The sequence below is a fragment of the Cherax quadricarinatus genome, chromosome 25, assembly GCF_038502225.1.
Source record: "Cherax quadricarinatus isolate ZL_2023a chromosome 25, ASM3850222v1, whole genome shotgun sequence".
NCBI classification, from domain to species: Eukaryota; Metazoa; Arthropoda; class Malacostraca; order Decapoda; family Parastacidae; genus Cherax; species Cherax quadricarinatus.
The window spans coordinates 491,308-511,337 of NC_091316.1; the positions used below are offsets into that span (position 1 = coordinate 491,308).

The 20,030-nt window shown below is 38.6% G+C and overlaps 1 protein-coding gene across 1 annotated transcript in view; it reads left to right on the forward strand.

Moving 5' to 3' along the window:
• The window catches only part of LOC128690051 (uncharacterized), a gene marked incomplete at its 5' end in the record, with an annotated part of 211,826 nt that extends 192,434 nt beyond the window's left edge, over nucleotides 1-19,392 (forward strand). The window contains 3 exon segments of the mRNA XM_070088516.1: nucleotides 9,946-10,075; nucleotides 12,512-12,589; nucleotides 14,223-19,392. Coding sequence (XP_069944617.1) covers nucleotides 9,946-10,075; nucleotides 12,512-12,589; nucleotides 14,223-15,634 — 1,620 coding nt within the window. The 3' untranslated portion in view covers nucleotides 15,635-19,392.
• Between the last annotated feature and the right edge of the window lie 638 nt (nucleotides 19,393-20,030).

A 20,030-nucleotide genomic window follows, 5' to 3' on the forward strand; every position in this document is an offset into this window, starting at 1 on the left:
GGGTAATCGGGGTGAGCTTCAGATGTTACTCTCCCAGTTTGCCCCTGTTGGTGTTTGCTTACAGGAACCAAAATTACACTCTGCTGTTATTTCTCACATCTCAGGCTATAATTTATTGTATTCTTCAGATCCTTTTCCTGATGGGACCTTTAATGAAAGTGCCCTTCTTCTCCGCACTGATATTCCGTACCATCAGCTATTTGTTCATACTTCGCTGCATTACACAGCAGCCCGTATCCACTTACATAGGTGGTATACGCTCTGTTCTTTATATCTCTCTCCTTCTCGGGCATTATCTATTCCGGATTTTGCCTTCCTTGTTTCGTCATTACCGCCACCGATTCTGTTACTTGGTGATTTTAATGCCCACCATTTCCTCTGGGGGGGGGTCTCACTGTGATTCCCGTGGAATTCAGTTAGAGGCTTTTCTTGCCACCCACCCCCTCCATGTTTTAAATACAGGTACTCACACCCATTTTGATCCTCGGACTCATACTCTCTCTTGCATCGATCTCTCAGTCTGCTCTTCCTCCGCCGCATTAGACTTCACTTGGTCTGTTCTCCCGGACTTACATGACAGTGATCATTTCCCAATCATTCTTACTTCCCCTTCATATTCGCCACCTCTTCGTACCCCACGCTGGCAATTTAATCAGGCAAATTGGAACCTTTACTCACACCTAACTGTTTTTAAAGAGGTTCCTTCTTCGTCCTCCATCGATGAGCTTTTACACCTCTTCTCGTCCTCCGTTTTCACCGCAGCTTCTCATTCTATACCCCAAACTTCGGGCAGGCATTCTCAGAAATGCGTGCCTTGGTGGTCTCCTGCTTGTGCTCGTGCAGTACGTTTGAAACGCGCTGCATGGGGCAGGTACCGGTACAATAGAACCACAGAGCGACTCCTTGATTTTAAACAGAAGCGTGCGATCGCTCGCCGTGTCATCCGTGACGCTAAACGCACTTGCTGGCGAGATTATGTCTCCACCATCACCTCTGCTTCCTCTATGAGTGCAGTCTGGAAAAAAGTACGAAAACTGAGTGGTAAATATTCTCCTGACCCGGCTCCTGTTCTGCGGGTTGCCGGTGTTGATATAGCAAACCCACTAGATGTTGCCAATGAAATTGGCAATCATCTGGTCCGTATTTCTCAGGGACTCCATCTATGCCCCTCATTTCTTTCCTCAAAGTCTGCCAGAGAGTTAGCACCCTTGGACTTTTCTTCTCTCAGAGAAGAACAGTATAATGTGCCTTTTACACTTCAAGAACTGGAGGCAACACTTTCAGCTTGCCGATCATCGGCAGCTGGGCCCGACGACATTCATATTCGTATGCTACAACATTTACATCAGTCAGCCCTTGCAGTCCTATTACGCCTTTACAATCTTATTTGGTCACAAGGAGTTCTTCCACAGCTGTGGAAATCCGCCATTGTTCTCCCTTTCCACAAACCAGGCACTACGGGACATGAAACGTCCCACTATCGTCCCATTGCTCTTACCAGTGCAGTTTGCAAAGTAATGGAACGCCTAGTAAATAGACGTTTAGTGTGGTATTTAGAGACACACAACAGTCTCTCCACTCGTCAATATGGCTTTCGTAAGGGACGTTCTACCATAGACCCCTTACTACGCTTGGATACGTATGTTCGTAATGCCTTTGCGAATAACCACTCAGTTATTGCCATATTTTTTGACCTTGAGAAGGCATATGACACAACTTGGAGGTATAATATTTTAGCCCAAGCCCACTCCTTAGGCCTTCGAGGCATTCTACCATCCTTCCTTAAGAACTTTTTAACTGACAGGCATTTCCGTGTTCGGGTTAATAATGTGCTCTCCCCGGACTTTATCCAAGCTGAAGGTGTCCCCCAGGGATGTGTTCTGAGCACAACACTTTTTCTCCTTGCTATTAATGATTTGGCCTCTAGTCTTCCATCAAATATTTGGTCATCACTCTATGTTGATGACATCGCTATTGCCTGTGCAGGCGCTGACTGTCACCTCCTTACAGTTTCTCTCCAACATGCAGTCGACCGTGTTTCCAATTGGGCCACCACACGTGGGTTTAAATTTTCCAGCACTAAAACCCACCAAATCACTTTCACTAGACGCTCTGTCATCTCCGATCATCCTTTGTACCTCTATGGCTCCCGTATCCCTGAACGTGATACAGTCAAGTTTCTGGGCCTCCTCTTTGATCGTAGGTTATCCTGGAAACCTCACATTACCTCTCTGAAGGCAACTTGTCACAGCCGGCTGAACCTTCTTAAAACCCTTGCTCATCTTTCATGGGGAGCTGATCGTCGAACCCTCCTTCGCCTACATTCCACCCTTATTTTATCGAAACTTGATTATGGTGACCAGATCTATTCAGCGGCAACTCCTGCTACTCTCTCTAGCCTTAACCCCATTCATCACCAAGGATTACGTTTATGCCTTGGTGCTTTTCGCTCTTCCCCTGTCGAGAGCCTCTATGCAGAAGCAAACGTTCCATCCTTATCCGATCGCCGTGATGCCCATTGCCTGCGCTACTATGTACGCTCTCATGATCTCCGCAATCCTTCCATTTATAGAATGGTCACTGATATTAGTAGACATTCTTTATTTGTTCGCCGCCCCTGTTTACTCCGTCCTTTCTCTCTTCGCCTTCATTCGCTCTTGTCTTCTCTTCAACTACCACCTTTCTATGTACATGTAGCATCTCACTTTTCCCTACCCCCCTGGGAAGTTCCAGCTGTTCGAGTCTGTTCTTTCTCCCTCCCTTGCTCGAAAGCCCAACTGTCTACGGTCGCTTCCCGCTCTCTTTTTCTTGACCACTTTCACTCATTCTCATGCCATTGCTGTGTACACAGATGGCTCTAAGTCTTCTGACGGCGTAGGATTCGCAGCAGTGTTTCCGGACAGCGTCGTACAAGGGCATTTACTATCTTCGGCTAGTATTTTTACTGCTGAATTATATGCCATCCTTACAGCACTTATCCGTATTGCATCTATGCCTGTGTCATCATTTGTGGTTGTCTCAGACTCCCTTAGTGCTTTACAGGCTATACAAAAATTTGATACACCTCACCCCTTAGTCCTCCGTATCCAACTTTGGCTACGCCGCATCTTTACCAAGCATAAAGATATTGTTTTTTGTTGGGTCCCTGGTCATGTTGACGTACAGGGCAATGAACAGGCAGACACTGCTGCGCGGTCAGCAGTACATGACCTACCAGTTTCTTATAGAGGTATTCCATTTACGGACTATTTTGCTGCAATATCTTCCCACCTTCACACCCGTTGGCAACAACGTTGGTCTACTATGCTCGGCAATAAACTTCAATCTATTAAACCAGTGTCGAGGTTGGGAGACTACTCTCTCCCGTCTTTGCATTGGCCATACTCGTCTTACTCATGGATATCTCATGGAGAGGCGTCTTGCTCCTCTCTGTGAGAATTGCCAAGCTCCATTATCAGTCAGCCACATTCTGTTGGACTGCCCACTTTATCAACGAGCACGCAGAATTTACCTGTCGTCGTCGTCTTCGCTCCGCTGCTCTCTCTTTACCTTCCCTTCTCGCTGATGGACCCACCTTTCATCCGGACTCTCTCATTGACTTTTTGACAACGACTGACTGACTTCACAAATTCTGATACCTTCAGCCCTTTCTGCTTCAATCTCTTGCTACCCTCTACCCCCGTACTATCCCCTGCCCCGCTGTTTTCTGTAACCTGCTGATCATCCCCCCTCCCTTCTGTAATCCAATTCCCTTGCTTCCTTCCCTACCCTGCAGCGCTGTATAGCCCTTGTGGCTTAGCGCTTCTTTTTGATTATAATAATAATCTGATAACTCTGTCCACTCATTTGCAAGTCCAACTCAAATCCAACCCCTCTCACTCATATATTTATCCAACCTAAATTTGAAGCTACCCAAAGTCCTAGCCTCAATAACCCAACTAGGTAAACTGTTCCACTCATCAACTACCCTATTTCCAAACCAATACTTTCCTATGTCCTTTCTAAATCTAAACTTGTCTAATTTAAATCCATTACTGCAGGTTCTCTCCTGGAGAGATATTCTCAAGACCTTATTAATATCCCCTTTATTAATACCCATCTTCCACTTATACACTTTGATCATGTCTCCCCTCATTCTTCGTCTAACAAGTGAATGTAATTTAAGAGTCTTCAATCTTTCTTCATAAGGAAGATTTCTAATGCTATGTATTAACTTGGTCATTCTAAGCTGAATGTTTTCTAACAAATTTATGTCCATTCTGTAATATGGAGACCAGAACTGAGCTGCATAATCAAGGTGAGGCCTTACTAATGATGTATAAAGCTGCAGTATAACCTCTGGACTTCTGTTGCTTACACTTCTAGATATAAATCCCAATAATCTATTTGCCCTATTACGTACGCTTAGGCACTGCTGTCTTGGTTTAAGGTTGCTGCTCACCATAACCCCCAAGTCCTTTTTGCAATCTGTATAGCTAAGTTCTACATTATTTAACTTATAAGTGCTAGGGTTATGGACATTCCCGAGCTTCAGAACCTTGCATTTATCTACATTGAACTGCATCTGCCACTTTTCTGACCAAGAATAGAGTTTGTCTGAAGCCTCCTGAAGTTCCATAACATCTACGTTTGAATCATTTATCCTACCTATCTTTGTGTCATCGGCGAATTTGCTCATATCACTAGTAATACCCTCATCAAGGTCATTGATATATATTATAAACAAAAACGGGCCCAAGACTGATTTATGTTGAACCCCACTTGTTACAGATCCCCACTCGGATTTAACCCCATTTATGGACACTCTTTGCTTCCTGTCTGTGAGCCATGACTCGATCCACGAGAGCACTTTTCCCCCAATGCCATGAGCTGCCACTTTCTTTAACAGTCTTTGGTGCGGAACTCTATCAAAAGCCTTACTAAAATCTAAGTAAATAATATCAAATTCTTTATCGTGATCAGCAGCCTCAAAAGCTTTACTGAAGAAAGTTAATAAATTAGTTAGACAAGAACGGCCTCTCGTGAATCCATGCTGAGTATCATTAATCAGGCTATGCTTATCCAGATGGCTTCTTATAATCTCAGCTATAATTGACTCTAGTAATTTGCCTACAATTGAGGTCAGGTTTATTGGGCGGTAATTTGACGGTAACGACTTGTCCCCTGCTTTAAAAATAGGAATTACATTAGCCATCTTCCACATGTCAGACACTACACCTGTTTAAAGAGATAAATTAAAAATATTAGTTAATGGTTCACAGAGTTCCATTTTGCATTGCTTAAGAACCCTTGAAAAAAAGCTCATCAGGACCCGGTGACTTATTTTGCTTCAGTCTGTCTATCTGCTTCACAACCATTTCACTAGTGACTGTGATGTTACATAATTTATCTTCTTCAGGCCCACTATAAAAATTAATTACTGGAATATTGTTAGTGTCTTCCTGTGTAAAAACCGAGAGAAAATAATTGTTTTAAATCGAGCACATTTCATTCTCTTTGTCAGTAAGATGCCCATAGTTATTTTTAAGGGGACCTATCTTATCTCTAACTATTGTTCTATAGACCTGGAAAAAACTTTTTGGGTTAATTTTCGAATCCCTAGCAACTTTAATTTCATAGCCCCGTTTAGCTTTTCTTATCCCCTTTTTAATATCCCTCTTAATGTCAATACAGTGGACCCCCGCATAACGATTACCTCCGAATGCGACCAATTATGTAAGTGTATTTATGTAAGTGCGTTTGTACGTGTATGTTTGGGGGTCTGAAATGGACTAATCTACTTCACAATATTTCTTATGGGAACAAATTCGGTCAGTACTGGCACCTGAACATACTTCTGGAGTGAAAAAATATCGTTAACCGGGGGTCCACTGTACTATATTGATTCAAAAGATGACCCTCACCTCTTTTGATATGCCTATAAATTCCCTTCTTATGCCCTAGTAGATATTTCAGCCTATTATTCATCCATTTGGGGTCATTTCTATTTGATCTAATTTCTTTATACCGGATAAACGTTCTTTGAGCAGCATGTATAGTGTTCAGAAAACTTTCATATTGATAACTCTCTTCGCTACCCCAGTCAACAGACAATAAGTGTTCTCTAAGCCCATCGTAATCTGCTAAGCGAAAATCTGGGACTGTTACTGAGTTATCCCTACTATCATACTTCCATTCAATGCTAAATGTAATTGATTTGTGGTCGCTAGCACCCAGTTCCTCTGAAATTTCTAACTTATTAACAAGGGATTCATTGTTTGCCAGAACTAAGTCAAGCAGGTTATTTCCCCTTGTAGGCTCTGTCACAAACTGCTTCAAAAAACAATCCTGAACTACTTCTAAGAAGTCGTATGATTCTAAATTACCAGTCAAGAAATTCCAATAAATATGACTAAAGTTAAAGTCTCCTAGAATTACTACATTATCGTGCCTTGTGGCCTTAACAATTTACTCCCATAGTAGTCTCCCTTGGTCCCTATCTAAGTTTGGGGGATGGTATATCACACCTAAAATCAATTTTTCATGCCCCTCTGAAAATTCTATCCAAACAGACTCTGTATGTGTTACTTCAGACTTAATACCCATTTTTATGCAACAGTTCAAGCGATCTCGGACATACAATGCCACCCCAACCCCCTTCCCGATACTTCTATCTACTTGGAACAATTTAAAACCCTGAATGTGACATTCCGCAGGCATGGGAGTCCCGACTTTTTGAATTAAATCATGTCTCAGTTATGGCAAATACATCAATGTTTCCTGCACTAGCAACTAATCTCAATTTGTCCATCTTATTCCTAGCACTACAGCTATTAGCATAATATACATTGAAAGACTCTCCTTTCTCTTTACCCTACCTGCTCATTTCTGTTTTTCTACTAAACCTACTACTGTCCTTATCACCTAGTGTCACTGACTTTTCAATATCTACCTCATTCTGCTTATTACTAGTTCGCCTAGAACTCATAATATTACTACACTGGGACTTCACTGTTTCCCTGCCAAAACCCATACCACTAACTATTCCTAGTTTAACGTCCTAACAGCTCCCTCCACTGCAGTTGCCAGTGCCCCCACCCCAGACCTAGATAAGTGAACCCCATCCCTGGCATACATGTCATTTCTGCCGTAGAAGAGGTCCCAGTTGTCAATGAATGTTACTGCATTTTCCTTACAGTATTTGTCCATCCAGCAATTGACTCCAATTGCCCTGGACTACCATTCATTTCCAACTCCTCTTCTTGGCAAAATACCACATATGACAGGGTTCCCACCCTTCCTCCTAATTATTTCTATTGCTGACCTATACCTGCTAATCAGGTCTTCACTCCTACGTCTGCCAACATCGTTGCCTCCAGCACTGAGACAGATAATAGGATTGCTCCCATTACCTCTCATGATGTCATCCAGACGGCTAACAATATCCTCCATCCCAGCCTCAGGAAAGCAAACCCTCTGTCTCCTGTTCCTGTCCTTCAAGCAGAATGCCCTATCCATGTACCTAACTTGACTATCCCCAACAACAACAATATTCTTACCTTCCTTGGTGTCGTTCATCGTGACGTTCCCAGTAGTTGGCTCACATTCGCTGGGTAACACAGAGAAAGCATTAGATGTTTCCACAACAGATTCCACAGCAGTCTCTTTCTTCTTCATCGTTTCCACCTTTCCATTCGTCTTCTTGATCGTCAACTTCATTCCCTGCTGTCCAGCCACTGACCAGTTTCCCTTCTTGACCTGAGGACTCAAAACAGGAGGACTACTACGAATCTTCTTGTTTTCCTCGGTCATTCGCCGAATCTCCATCTTCGCCATTCTCAATTCTTCCTTAAGCTGTTGGTAAAGTTGCTCGATGGAGGGCATCTTGGTTCAGTCCGTAGAGAGCACACTCGACACGTCCTCACATGCTTGTGGCAATGAGAATATGATAATATAGCTTCATCATATCTATTTGTTGTTGGGATATGTTAGTGAAAGATGTTTTTTTATGGTAGGTTTGAAGATGCTGGCAGAGAGTGGCTCTGGAGATATCAAGCAGGGAGTTCCAGATTTTGGGTCCTTTTATTCACATTAAGTTTTCACGAAGGTTAAGCTGGACATAGGGTATGTCACAGAGATTTGTGTGTCTAGTATTGTCTATGGGTTCTGTTGCAGCTATCAAGGCAGTGCTTCGGGTCAGGATTAATATTAGAATTTATTATTCTGTATATGTAGGATGCACAGTAGTAAGAATGAATGTTTTGTACAATAAGTAGATTTAGGTCTTTGAAGAGTGGGTGTGTGTGTTGTTTTCAGTGGACTGTGTGATCACTCGTACTGTGGCCTTTTGCTGAGTTATTATTGGTTTGACGGGATTTGCTGTTGTGGATCCCCAGGCACAAATAGTGTAGGTGAGGTAGGGGTAGATCAGTGAGTAGTTTGGGATACATAATAATATATCTTGGGGAGAATGCCAACTGTTTTGAATACTTTTTTGTAATGTGCTGGATTGGATGTTGAACTTCAAGTTGCTGTCAAGGTGCAGACCCAGAAATTTTCCCTCATGTTTAGCAATATGAGTATTGTTAATCATAATGTTTAGTTGGACATTACTTGCTCTGCTCCTAAACATAATGTTGAAGGTTTTGTCAGTGTTAAATGTAAGTTTCCTGGTAGTCCTCCAGGTTGATATTTTTAAGAGCTCTTCATTAACAATGTTGTTGAGTGATGCAAGATTTGGGTGGTAGATGACAAAAGGTGTGTTGTCAGAAAAGAGAATAAGTCTAAAGTTGTGGTGATACATGCTGTGATACACAGGAAAAGTTGTTGATGTATAAGAGGAAAAGCAGAGGGCCAAGGATGCTTCCCTGTGGAACACCAATGTGCAGAGGTCTCACTGAAGAGATTGTGTCCTTAATAGAGATGTATTTCTGTCTGTTAGTAAGGTATGACTACATATATGCAGGTGCATGACTCTGATATGGTAATGATCAAGTTTGTGGTGTAGGATGCTGTGGGATACTATATCAAAAGCTATTCTTAGGTTGATCAAGAGTTCTAGTGGATATTCATTATTTTCAAGTGCTGTGTAAATTTAGTAGGTCTAGCATTTTTATAATTGCGTTGTTTGTATTTTTGTTTCGCCTAAAGCCAAACTGGCAGGGGTTGAGAATACTTAGTGATGTTATAAAGGAGTATTATTTTTTGTGTATGAGTTTCTCAAAAATTTTGGATAGCAAAGGTAAGTTAACTCTTTTGGTGTCAGTCCCATTACATAATGGCTTTGAAACCAGTGTTGGTCCTGTAATGCAACTGGCAGTTTTTTAATTTTGTGTGAAATGGGCCAAATTACTGATTTCCGATCACTTTATTGGGTAGTTGAAATAAGTAGATGGGCAGTTTTTTGTACTCAGTTGATAGAATCAAAAGAATACTAGCAAAATAACTGGAACACTGGAATTGGCCAAAAATAGGGTGCAAAGTGGGTGAAATTGCCAATGCGTAAATATCGCCGAGACTGCTAACTTTGCGAGAACATAATTCTGTAAGTTTTCATTACCTTCAGAAAAACATTCTCCATCACTGCATAAAATAATTTTTTTTTTTAAATTCTTTGACCCTGAAACTTATGACATGTCAGCTCATTGTAAAACAATGTGACAAGTGTAGTCCAGGATAGACTGCAACACTGTCATAACTTTCTTCCTCTAAGTGTGGGTTATTTGTACATATATTGTTCCAGCCTTGGTATTGTGACTTTTTAGTCTTCACTGATTAGCTATTTCTAGCTTCCAGTAATTTAAATAAAACCATTTCCACATTCAGCCATGGTTTAGAATATAAAATCTGGTATATAAGAAAAATATTTTAATATTTGCTCAATAACAAACTTTTAATTTTTTGCTTGTTATAAATGCCTTACTTTAATTCTCCTAATTGTTGCTACTGCATGTATCTTCCTTACAGGTGCGCTTTCACTTGATTCAAGCAGTGAAGACTTTTGATAAAATAAATGAAGAAAATAAGGACATCATATGTCTGCACATGCTGTTAGAAAAATGTGACATGTTGAAATATTTTAATGATCTCTCTCTCGGTAAGCTTTTCATTTTAAGCAGGAACATCCATAAACTTGCTGAAGGTAGGTGGTGCAACTTAGCTCAAAAGAATACGTAGCTGGAAATATTTTAGACAAATTATCATCAGTAACAAGCAGAGGAGAAATATGAATAAGATAACTACAAAGTGTATTAGTTTGGCAAAATGTAATTTTGATATCTAAAATATATGTTAAGATTTTTGTAGATTACATAAAGAAGGCAAAATACAGGAGTTTTTTGCAGAAGTGAGTTGAGAGAAAGTCTGTTTACCATGGGAATAAATATAGTGTAACTCTCACTAATTGCAGAGGTTGTATGAAAAAAATCTTGGTACTGAGGTATAGTATACCTCTCTTCTTGTGACTTATGATCAATTTATGGCTGGCAATTTAAAGGTAAGGTTAGCTTAAGGTTACGTTAAAACAAGGTGATTTTTTTTTATTGACACATCAGCCGTTTCCCACCAAGGCAGGATCACTTGAAAAGAAAAAAAAACACTCATCATTCACTCCATCACTGTCTTGCCAGAGGCAAGCCTACACTACAGTTAAAAAAACTGCAATACATCAACAACCCTTCTTTTGAGCACAGGCAGTGTACATCACACCTTCAGGACTCAAGTCCAGTTTGCCGGCTTCCCTGAATCCCTTCATAAATGTTACTTTGCTCACACTCTAACAGCACATCAAATCATAAAAACCATTTGTCTCCACTCACTTCTATCTAACACTCTTATGCATTTTTGCTGGAAGTCCAAGCCTCTTGCACACAAAACCACCTTTACCCCCTCCCTCCAACCTTTCTTAGGCCTACCCCTACCCCACCTTCCTTTCGCTACAGATTAATACACTCTCCAAGTCATTTTATTTCGTTCCATCCTCTCTAACTGTGTGAACCACCTCAACAACCCCTCCTCAGCCCTCTGAATAATACTTTTAGTAACCCCATACCTCCTCCTAATTTCCAAACTATGGATTCTCTGTATTATATTCACACCGAACATTGCCCTCAGACACAACGTCTCCACTGCCTCCAGCCTTTTCCATGTTGCAACATTCACCACCGATGCTTCACACCCATATTAGAGCATTGGTATAATTACACACTCATACATTCCCCTCTTTGCTACCATGGATGATGTTCTGTCTCTATGGACTCCTCAGTGCACCACTCACCTTTTACCCCTCGTCAATTCTATGATTCACCTCATCCTTCATAAAGCCAGGTGAAAATACAGGTATAGTGGAACCTCTGGACACGCCCATAATTCGTTCCGAAGCTCTGGTCACGACCTGATTTAGTCGTGACCCGAACCTAATTTCCCCATTGGATTGTATGTAAATACGATTAATCCATATGAGAACCCTATGAACTGTAGGTAAATATTGTTTTTTTTTTAAGATTTTTAAGCACAAAAATAGTTAATTATACCATAGAATGCAGTGTAATACTAAATTAAATATAAAAACCTTGAATAACACTGAGAAAACATTGGGCAACAGAGAAAACTAACTTTGCATGTGTCCATTCTTCTCCCCTTTGAACTGTTTGCTGTAAACATTTTTTTTTCTTTTTCTTTTTTAAGAGTTTTAAGCACAGAAAAAATAAAAGTTTGAAAAATCTTTAATTATACAAAATAATGCACAGTTTAACAGAGAAACAACTTAAATAACAGAGAAAAAACATATGGTAAACAACCAAGAAAACAAAATGAATTAAAAAACACACGAAATACAGTGCAACAAGTTCACAGTGAATGAACGCATGCCTGACTGAGACCAACTACAAGGCAAGGGTCTTGGTTAGGTGTATGCAAACAACAGGATATGGGGAAAATTGGCTCATGCAAAAAAATGGCGCGGAATGTGAAGATTGGCATGGCTGAGTTTGTTCAGCACCTGATTATGTGTTCATGACCAGATGGAAAAATTTGGCGAATTTTTTGGTCATGAACCAATTTGTTCGTGTTCTGAAGCGTTCGTGACCAGAGGTTCCACTGTATATATTTATAGTCATACTAAACAAGGCATGCATGAGCGTGTTTGATAGGAGTGAATGGAGACAAATGGTTTTTAATACTTGATGTGCTGTTGGAGTGTGAGCAAAGTAACATTTATGAAGGGGTTCAGGGAAATCGGCAGGCCGGACTTGAGTCCTGGAGATGGGAAGTACAGTGCCTGCACTCTGAAGGAGGGGTGTTAATGTTGCAGTTTAAAAACTGTAGTGTAAAGCACTCTTCTGGCAAGACAGTGATGGAGTGAATGATGGTGAAAGTTTTTCTTTTTCGGGCCACCCTGCCTTGGTGGGAATCGGCCAGTGTGATAATAAAATAATAAAATAAACATTGGTAGATAGTGATACTTTGACTACTAAAATAGAAAAAGGAAATCTTAATTGTCAGTGTAATATATTTTTTCTTTTACCTTAAACAGAACCAACTAATACGATATCAACAGCTAACTGTTCAAGGGCAAGAAGAAAATGCCTGCCAAAGAATAAGGAAAGTATTAGTAAGTTTTTGTGCTATATAAACCTTTCTCTAAATTGCTGTATATAAATTTTAATTAATTCCTTGGTTTATTGTAATTTATATTTCCTGCTTTAGTACATCATAGTAGAATTAATATTTTCCTAAATATTTATCTGTTACTAAACTTTTTGTGTGTAACACTAAAAGCTCAGTGTAGTACTTACACACTGAAAGCTTGAAATTATTTAAATGTTCACTTGACTATGATTAATGCAGTTATTCAGTTTGTAGTACAGGTTGAGTATCCCTTATCCAAAATTCTAAAACTCCGAAATCCTCAGTCCAATATTGGACTGAGGAAGCCACTGACCAGTGAAAAGTTTCCACAGTAGAGATACTGAAGCATTGCACATGTCTAATTCATCAACTTGTTGGTTCTCTGAATCACTTACCTACATGTTAAGGTGAATTATGCAGATACTAAGTCCCAGAGTCTGAAAGAATCATCTATCAGGTTTACCTCCTGGACATGGAGGCCTCTGTCATTAGTGTGCATGGGAGGGGCCAATTTATGATAATTACTCCCAAGAGTATTTAAAGAGTTACTCCAGAGGTATATTATTATTATTATAATAAAAAAGAAGCGCTAAGCCACAAGGGCTATACAGCGCTGCTCCAGAGGTATAGATATATGCCAAGGCTTCTGAGGGAAGACCATGACTGTGTGGAAGACTGAGGAGCAGTGATTCATTGCTAGCATTCCTCAAGAAAAAACTTGATTTATGGAGTAAAAAAGCCACTCGGAGAGAACTTTTTGTTGCAGATGTGATTCTTCCACAGGGTGGTTGGAAAAGGGAGAGTGGAACTTGAGAGCCTAATCTCAAATTCAAAACTGTTCCTTTGGGGGAATGCTGAGATGATAACCTGCTAGATTGAGCTGAATGCCTACTTAAGGAATTATACTGGGATGAGTTAAAGCCAAAACCCACATTCCAAGATTCACCCTACATAGTGTACTGTTCAGAAAATCAGAGTATTTTGTAAATGAAGAAGAATTTTCTAAACAATTTTTTTTTGAATATTCCAAATGTTTATGTGCAGTTTTCATTGGTAAAAAATTAATGGTTCCAAAAGTGACCCATCAAGTGCAGATATTCATAATTCAGACTTTCATAAGTTGGGGATCCTGTGTATGTTCATTTTGGAGCATGCATGGTGGGGTTCCTAATTTAATTGATAAAGAAATTTGAAAGTTTTGCTTTTTTTTTTTTTTTTTTTTTTTTTTTTAAGGTTGATACATAAGCAACTACAGTACAAAGATTTTTAAGTGGGTTAAATTCAAATGCACATTATTCCTAAGCAAAAATTTTCCTGTATGTATTCATTGTTAACCCACAATTTTTAGATTAAAACTATATGACATTTCATTCTAATCTGGACATTATCAGATCATGAGTGATGATGATCCAAGATCAACCAACATGCCATCTAGTTCTGTCTTCAAGGTGTGAGTTAGTTGTGAAGAGTATGAGCCACTATTGACTTGCAGCATGGTTATTATGTCGGGAATTACTGTATTATAAAATGTTCTGTAAGGCATTGCTTTTAGGTTAATGTTTTCTTTCATATGACTGATTTCTCTTATTTCTTTTTTTTGGGGGGACTTGAAATAGGAACAAATGGACAGCAGACAAATAAAAAGTGTGCAGTGGAGGATACCAAGGAAGATTTTACTGACAGTGATGATCTGGGCTGGATTTCAGAGGAGGAAAGTGTTGATAACTTGAATAACCAAGAAAAAGAAGACTGTGACACAGCAGCTGAGTACTTAGCTTTTGCTCTAACTTGTTTAAAAGAAAACTGGAATGAAAGAAAATATAGTAATATACAAGAACAAAAGAGAGAAATAATTGAAATGCATCAAAATGGTGAAAATAATGACAAAATTAATTTGTATAATTCAAAGTGCTCAAGAGACCTTAAATGTGAATTGCAATTGACCCCAAAAAGCAAATTTAAAAAAAATGACAATCCAAAAATTTATGGGCTTTCTGAAAAACAGAGTATGCATTCTTTTTCCTTAAAGAGAAAGAAAGTTAATAAATCAGCACTTTCCTATACAGATTATAGTATAACACAAATATCTAATGTTGGTTCAGTGTTAGACCAATCTGTTCCATCTTGTAGCAACATTAATTGGAATGACACTAAATTTGATAACATAAAAAACAATTCAGATGTCTATAAAGATCTTTTTGGGGAAACTTGCAACATCACACCTAAGAGATGTTCCAGTGATAGCAAGGGTGCTTTTTATACGTTTTCAGAAAACTTGAACTCCAATTTAGTTTTATATTTGCCACAAGAAGTTTCTTTAAGTGGTCATTGTAATATTTACAAGAAAGATTCACACAATCATCATACTTCGCTAAACCAGAAAAAAAGAAAATTGCAGTTAGATAAAGACTCATTAATGACTTCTGACTCAGAAATTGATATGACTAATGAGGATTTTTGTAGCTCAGAAGCAGATGAATATTGTCACTCTTCACAATCTTCTAAAATCAAGGGGGATCCAGAAACAAAAGTTATTCAAACACGCTCAGGTAGGAAGACTCGTTTTACATATTTTTCCAAAGCCCTTAATTATAATTCAGATGAATGTGCTGAGGAAGAAAGTTTGCTAAACTCTACCATAGTCAGTGTTCCCCAGAAAAGACAAAAGCTTAATCTCCTGCCAACATTAGAATTAGTCACCCCCAAAAGAAAACAATTGAGGTCTCAAAGAAACAGAGGGGCAGCTACTATACTTAATTGTAAGAGTATAGAGACTGGAAGTTTTGCATCTCACAGTGATTCTCCAGAATCAAGTAATTTAGAAAATAAAGATAAAATTTTCAAATATATAAATGATGAAAAAAACTCTGTACTGTCATTTTTTAAGGAACATAAAACAGAGAGAGTGAAAACAGAGGAGCAACTATTAAGTGTTTTGAATATACAACAGGTAGAACAAGCAAGTGTAATAACAGAAATGATTGATGTTTTTAAGGAATTGCAGTGCAAATTCAAGTTTCAAAGATAACTGCATATATCATTAACTACTAGCATTCTTTCATATACATGTATTAAGCTTATTATAAGTTTCTTTAGCTTTCTGACTCCATGTATAGTATATCATTATAATGGCCATACTGTATACAATAGGGCCCCACGTATACGGCAGGTTAGGTTCCAGGCTATCACTGGGAAGCAGACATTGCCAGAAAGCAGAACACTATTTTTTTTCCACTTATAAATGCATATAAATGCTGGATAACAAGTTTACACTAACATATATTAAGTTAGCAATAGAACTAGGCATTAAAAAACAATAAAAAAAAAAAATACACATGCAGTACACTCATTACTTACCTTAAAATATTTGTAGTCTTAATGCAGGGTGACCCCTCAAGGAAGGTTCCTTGATGTTGGTGAGGGGCTCTTGATTTAGGGAATTGGATCTGTGCTCCAGTTCCCCGAATTAAGCCTGAATGCCTTCCACATCCCCCCCCAGGTGCTGTATAATCCTCCGGGTTTAGCGCTACCCCCTTGATTATAATAATAATAATAATAATAATAATAATGCAGGGTGAGAGATGAGTAGTGTTTATTGTAAGAAGTCAGGTGTGGTAGGCAGGTAGATGGTAGATGCCACCCCACCCACGCGTAATATACTACGACGTTTAAAGCACCCCAGAACAATAAAATACACACATGATGTACTCATTACTTACCTTAAAACACTTGTAGTCTTAATGTAGGGTGAGAGGTGACTAAAGGAGATAAAACGAATAAACAAGAGAGAACGAGTAAATGAGAGAGGACAGAGATGTGGAGTGTGTAAACAAGCAGACGCACACGTCGGGGTATGGTTCATACACGTTAATTTCTATGTTTGTGAAGCTTAAACCATAATACAAACACATTACATTGTGTACAAGTTGTCTCCACGTTGGTACAGTAGAATAAATAAAGAGCAACACTCCCATTCTCATGTAACACACCATTTTTAGAAGGAATGATGTTCTGAGTGAAGACATACAAAAGGAATATTTTTCTATGGTTACCCCCAGTAATACAATTGTGTATACATTTTCTTTGGTGTTGAACTAGAGAACGACGTTATTCTTTCTGACACACTGACAGGACGACTGAAAAAAATCTCATATTTATGTTAATTTATTTTACTGTGGGGTGTATTTATCATCATTATATGTTACGTAGTGTGTTTATTACAGTGGAACCTCAAAAATCGAACTTAATCCGTTCCAGGAGCTAGTTCTAAATTCGATAAGTCTGAAATTCGAAGCAGTATTTCCCATAAGAAATAATGGAAATGCAATTAATCCGTTCCAGAAACCCAAAAATATTCACACAAAAAATACATTTTATAGAGATTAATTACAGTTTTACATACAACAAATATTATAGTTTTTAATTATGTATAGCTGTATAGCCCTTGTGGCTTAGTGCTTCTTTTTGATTATAATAATAATTAATTATGTATAGTAATACATATAAAATAACATTTTTACTTACCTTTACTGAAGATTGGTGATGGCATCTGGAAGATAGGGAGGAGGAGAGAGGGAGTTGGGGTTAGTGTTTGGAAGGAGAATCCCCCTCCATGAGGACTTCAGGTAAAGCCCTCTCTGGGGTTACTTCCCTTCTGTCTTTTAATGCCACTAGGACCAGCTTGAGAGTCACTGGACCCCTGTCTCACAAAATAACTGTCCACAGTTCTCTGTTTCTGGCGCCTCTTTAACATTTCCCTAAAATGGGACATGGTTCTGTCACTGAACTTGTTGCAAAGATGGCTTGTTTCAGCTTGCTTAGGGTGGTACTTCTGCACAAACATTTGGACATCATTCCACTTGGCACAAATCTCCTTAATCTTTGAAGAAGGCACCTCATCCACTCCCTATATTAACACCTTTTGCAACATCAGCTTCCTTGATTTGTTCTTTCTTTGATAGGATAGAACCGATGGTCGACTTGTTTTTCCCATATATCCTGGCAAGCTCAACAAATCTCACACCACTCTCATACTTCTGTATTATTTCCTTCTTCACATCTATGGTGTTTCTCACTTTCTTTACCACAGGGGTACCACTAGCAAGTTTCTTTGGGCCCATGGCAGCTTATTTCACAGTCCCACAAGCACTAAACGCAACAAAATAATCGTAAAATGCGTAAATGAGAGCGCATGTTAGTGTTCACTCAAGCATAAACAAATAACAAAAAGGCACAATACCGTGACTGGAACAATACACAAATAACCCGCACATAAAAGAGAGAAGCTTACGACGACGTTTGTCAATGGTCCAAGTCGGACCGAAACGTCGTCGTAAGCTTCTCTCTCTTATGTGCGGGTTATTTGTGTAAAGCATAAACAAAGCTAGACTGCTCATGGCGCCTGCGCGGGGACGCAGACAGAGTGGGCGGCAGACAGGTCCCGTACCCGGCGGTCCGAAAATAGGGGCGCGTTCGATAATAGGGACACAGTTTGTCCGAAAAAGTGGTCCTATTTTCGAAACGTTCGATTTTTGAGGTTCCACTGTATATAATTTAAAAAAAATCATTGATGGATTAATGAATTATTATTATTATTATAATCAAAAAGAAGCGCTAAGCCACAAGGACTATACAGCTGGATTAATGAAAACGTCTATATTAACGTAATATACAGCCTCTCCTCACTTAACGACGGAGTTCCGTTCCTAAGACCACGTCGTTAAACAAATTCATTGCTAAGTAAGGAGTATACTATATTAGTAGTGAGTTTGTGTCAGCCATCTTTGATATTGTTTTAATGTCACCTTTGCACCATTTATAACATTTCTGGTATATTTTTAAATGTTTATACAGTAGTGTACTGTATATTGAAATAAACAGAATAGAGGAAATCAACTTTAATATACATTATTTAGGTATGAATACTGTCAGAGAGCCCATCATAAATCCAAGGCATCGGTAAACAAGTACATAACTAAGTGAGGAGAGGCTGTATACAACTTTTAATGCACCTCAGAGTGGTTATTATTGCATTTTATTATCATCATCATTATTAATATGGCATCTTCAAGACTAATAAGACACACTTTGTGATTTTAATGTGTACCTGCACACCAGCTCAGTGTGTAAGTTTATTTAGGTACAGGTACACATAAGTATAAATATCATAGTACTATATATAAAATATGAAATAATTTTAAAACACTTTAAATTTTGGAAAATTTCCAGACATAATGGAGAGATGTGCTCACTGAGAATGTAAATAAACCGAGTGGTGCGTGGTGACTGTTTTAGAAAGTCAGGTGGGGGGAGCCATATAGAGAGTTTTGGTCATAATTTGAAATGTCCATATTAGTGGAATGCCGTAAAGCGAAACGCTGTAAAGCGGGGCCCTACTGTATATAACTTTCATTAAGTCTTCACATTATACAAATTTCCTTTTTTCTTATATTCCTTGAGCAGTACTAGTTTAAATGTATTTCATTTGTTTAATGAGCTCAGAAAGAGATCCCCATATTGCACAACTCCAGCCCCCTGTACCTCAATGCATGTAATAGTAATAGTATAGAGTGCAAAATAAATTTTTAATGTACAGTAGACTGTTGATTAACATGGTAGTTATGTTCCTGAGAACTCAGTGCAAGACTATACTGTGTTAAACAAACTGAAGAAGTTGTGGGAAAAATAGGGTTCCTTGGACCACCAGAAATGGCAAACTTTTTGTTAGGTCTCCAAATTTTAAAAAAAAAAAAAAAAAAAAAAAAAAAAAAAAAAGATAATACATAATTACAATTACATTATGTTTAGTGCATTGCTTAAGGCTACAGATGTTACAGAAATAATATTTTTTTTTACCTTATAGTATGGTTGCTGGTATATGTAAATGATTTTGAACAGAGTGGAAAGGGATAAGTAAGTTTATTTAGGTGCAGTTACATAAATTATCATACATAGCAGCATATGTGTAGATTACCTAGGATAACCCACAAAAGTCAAAGTGACTTATTTTCATTGGGACTGTGGCCCTACTGGGCTGAGGTGCTGTCAGCTATCACTTGCATATATCAGTAAAAATTCTATATTTTACCGGCTAAGACGTGATTTTTTACTAAATAAATGTGTCCAGAGTAATACCCACCATAATATAAATGCAACCTGTCTAAGAAAACATGAACAAAATATCAGTTTTTCAAGTTTTTCAAGGTTATCAGCATGTATTGTTGTTGGATTCAGGGCCATGACAGCACCAGGACTGTTGTATCTCTCTCTGCTGTGAAATTAACTACCAGAATGCTTCTGCTAATATAAGCTATTTATTACATATTAATAAATCTATTACAATAAAGGAATTTAATAAAATTATAATTTCCCTTGCATTTTCAATAACAAAAATATCAGTATAAAGAAGGGTGGGATGCTCAAGG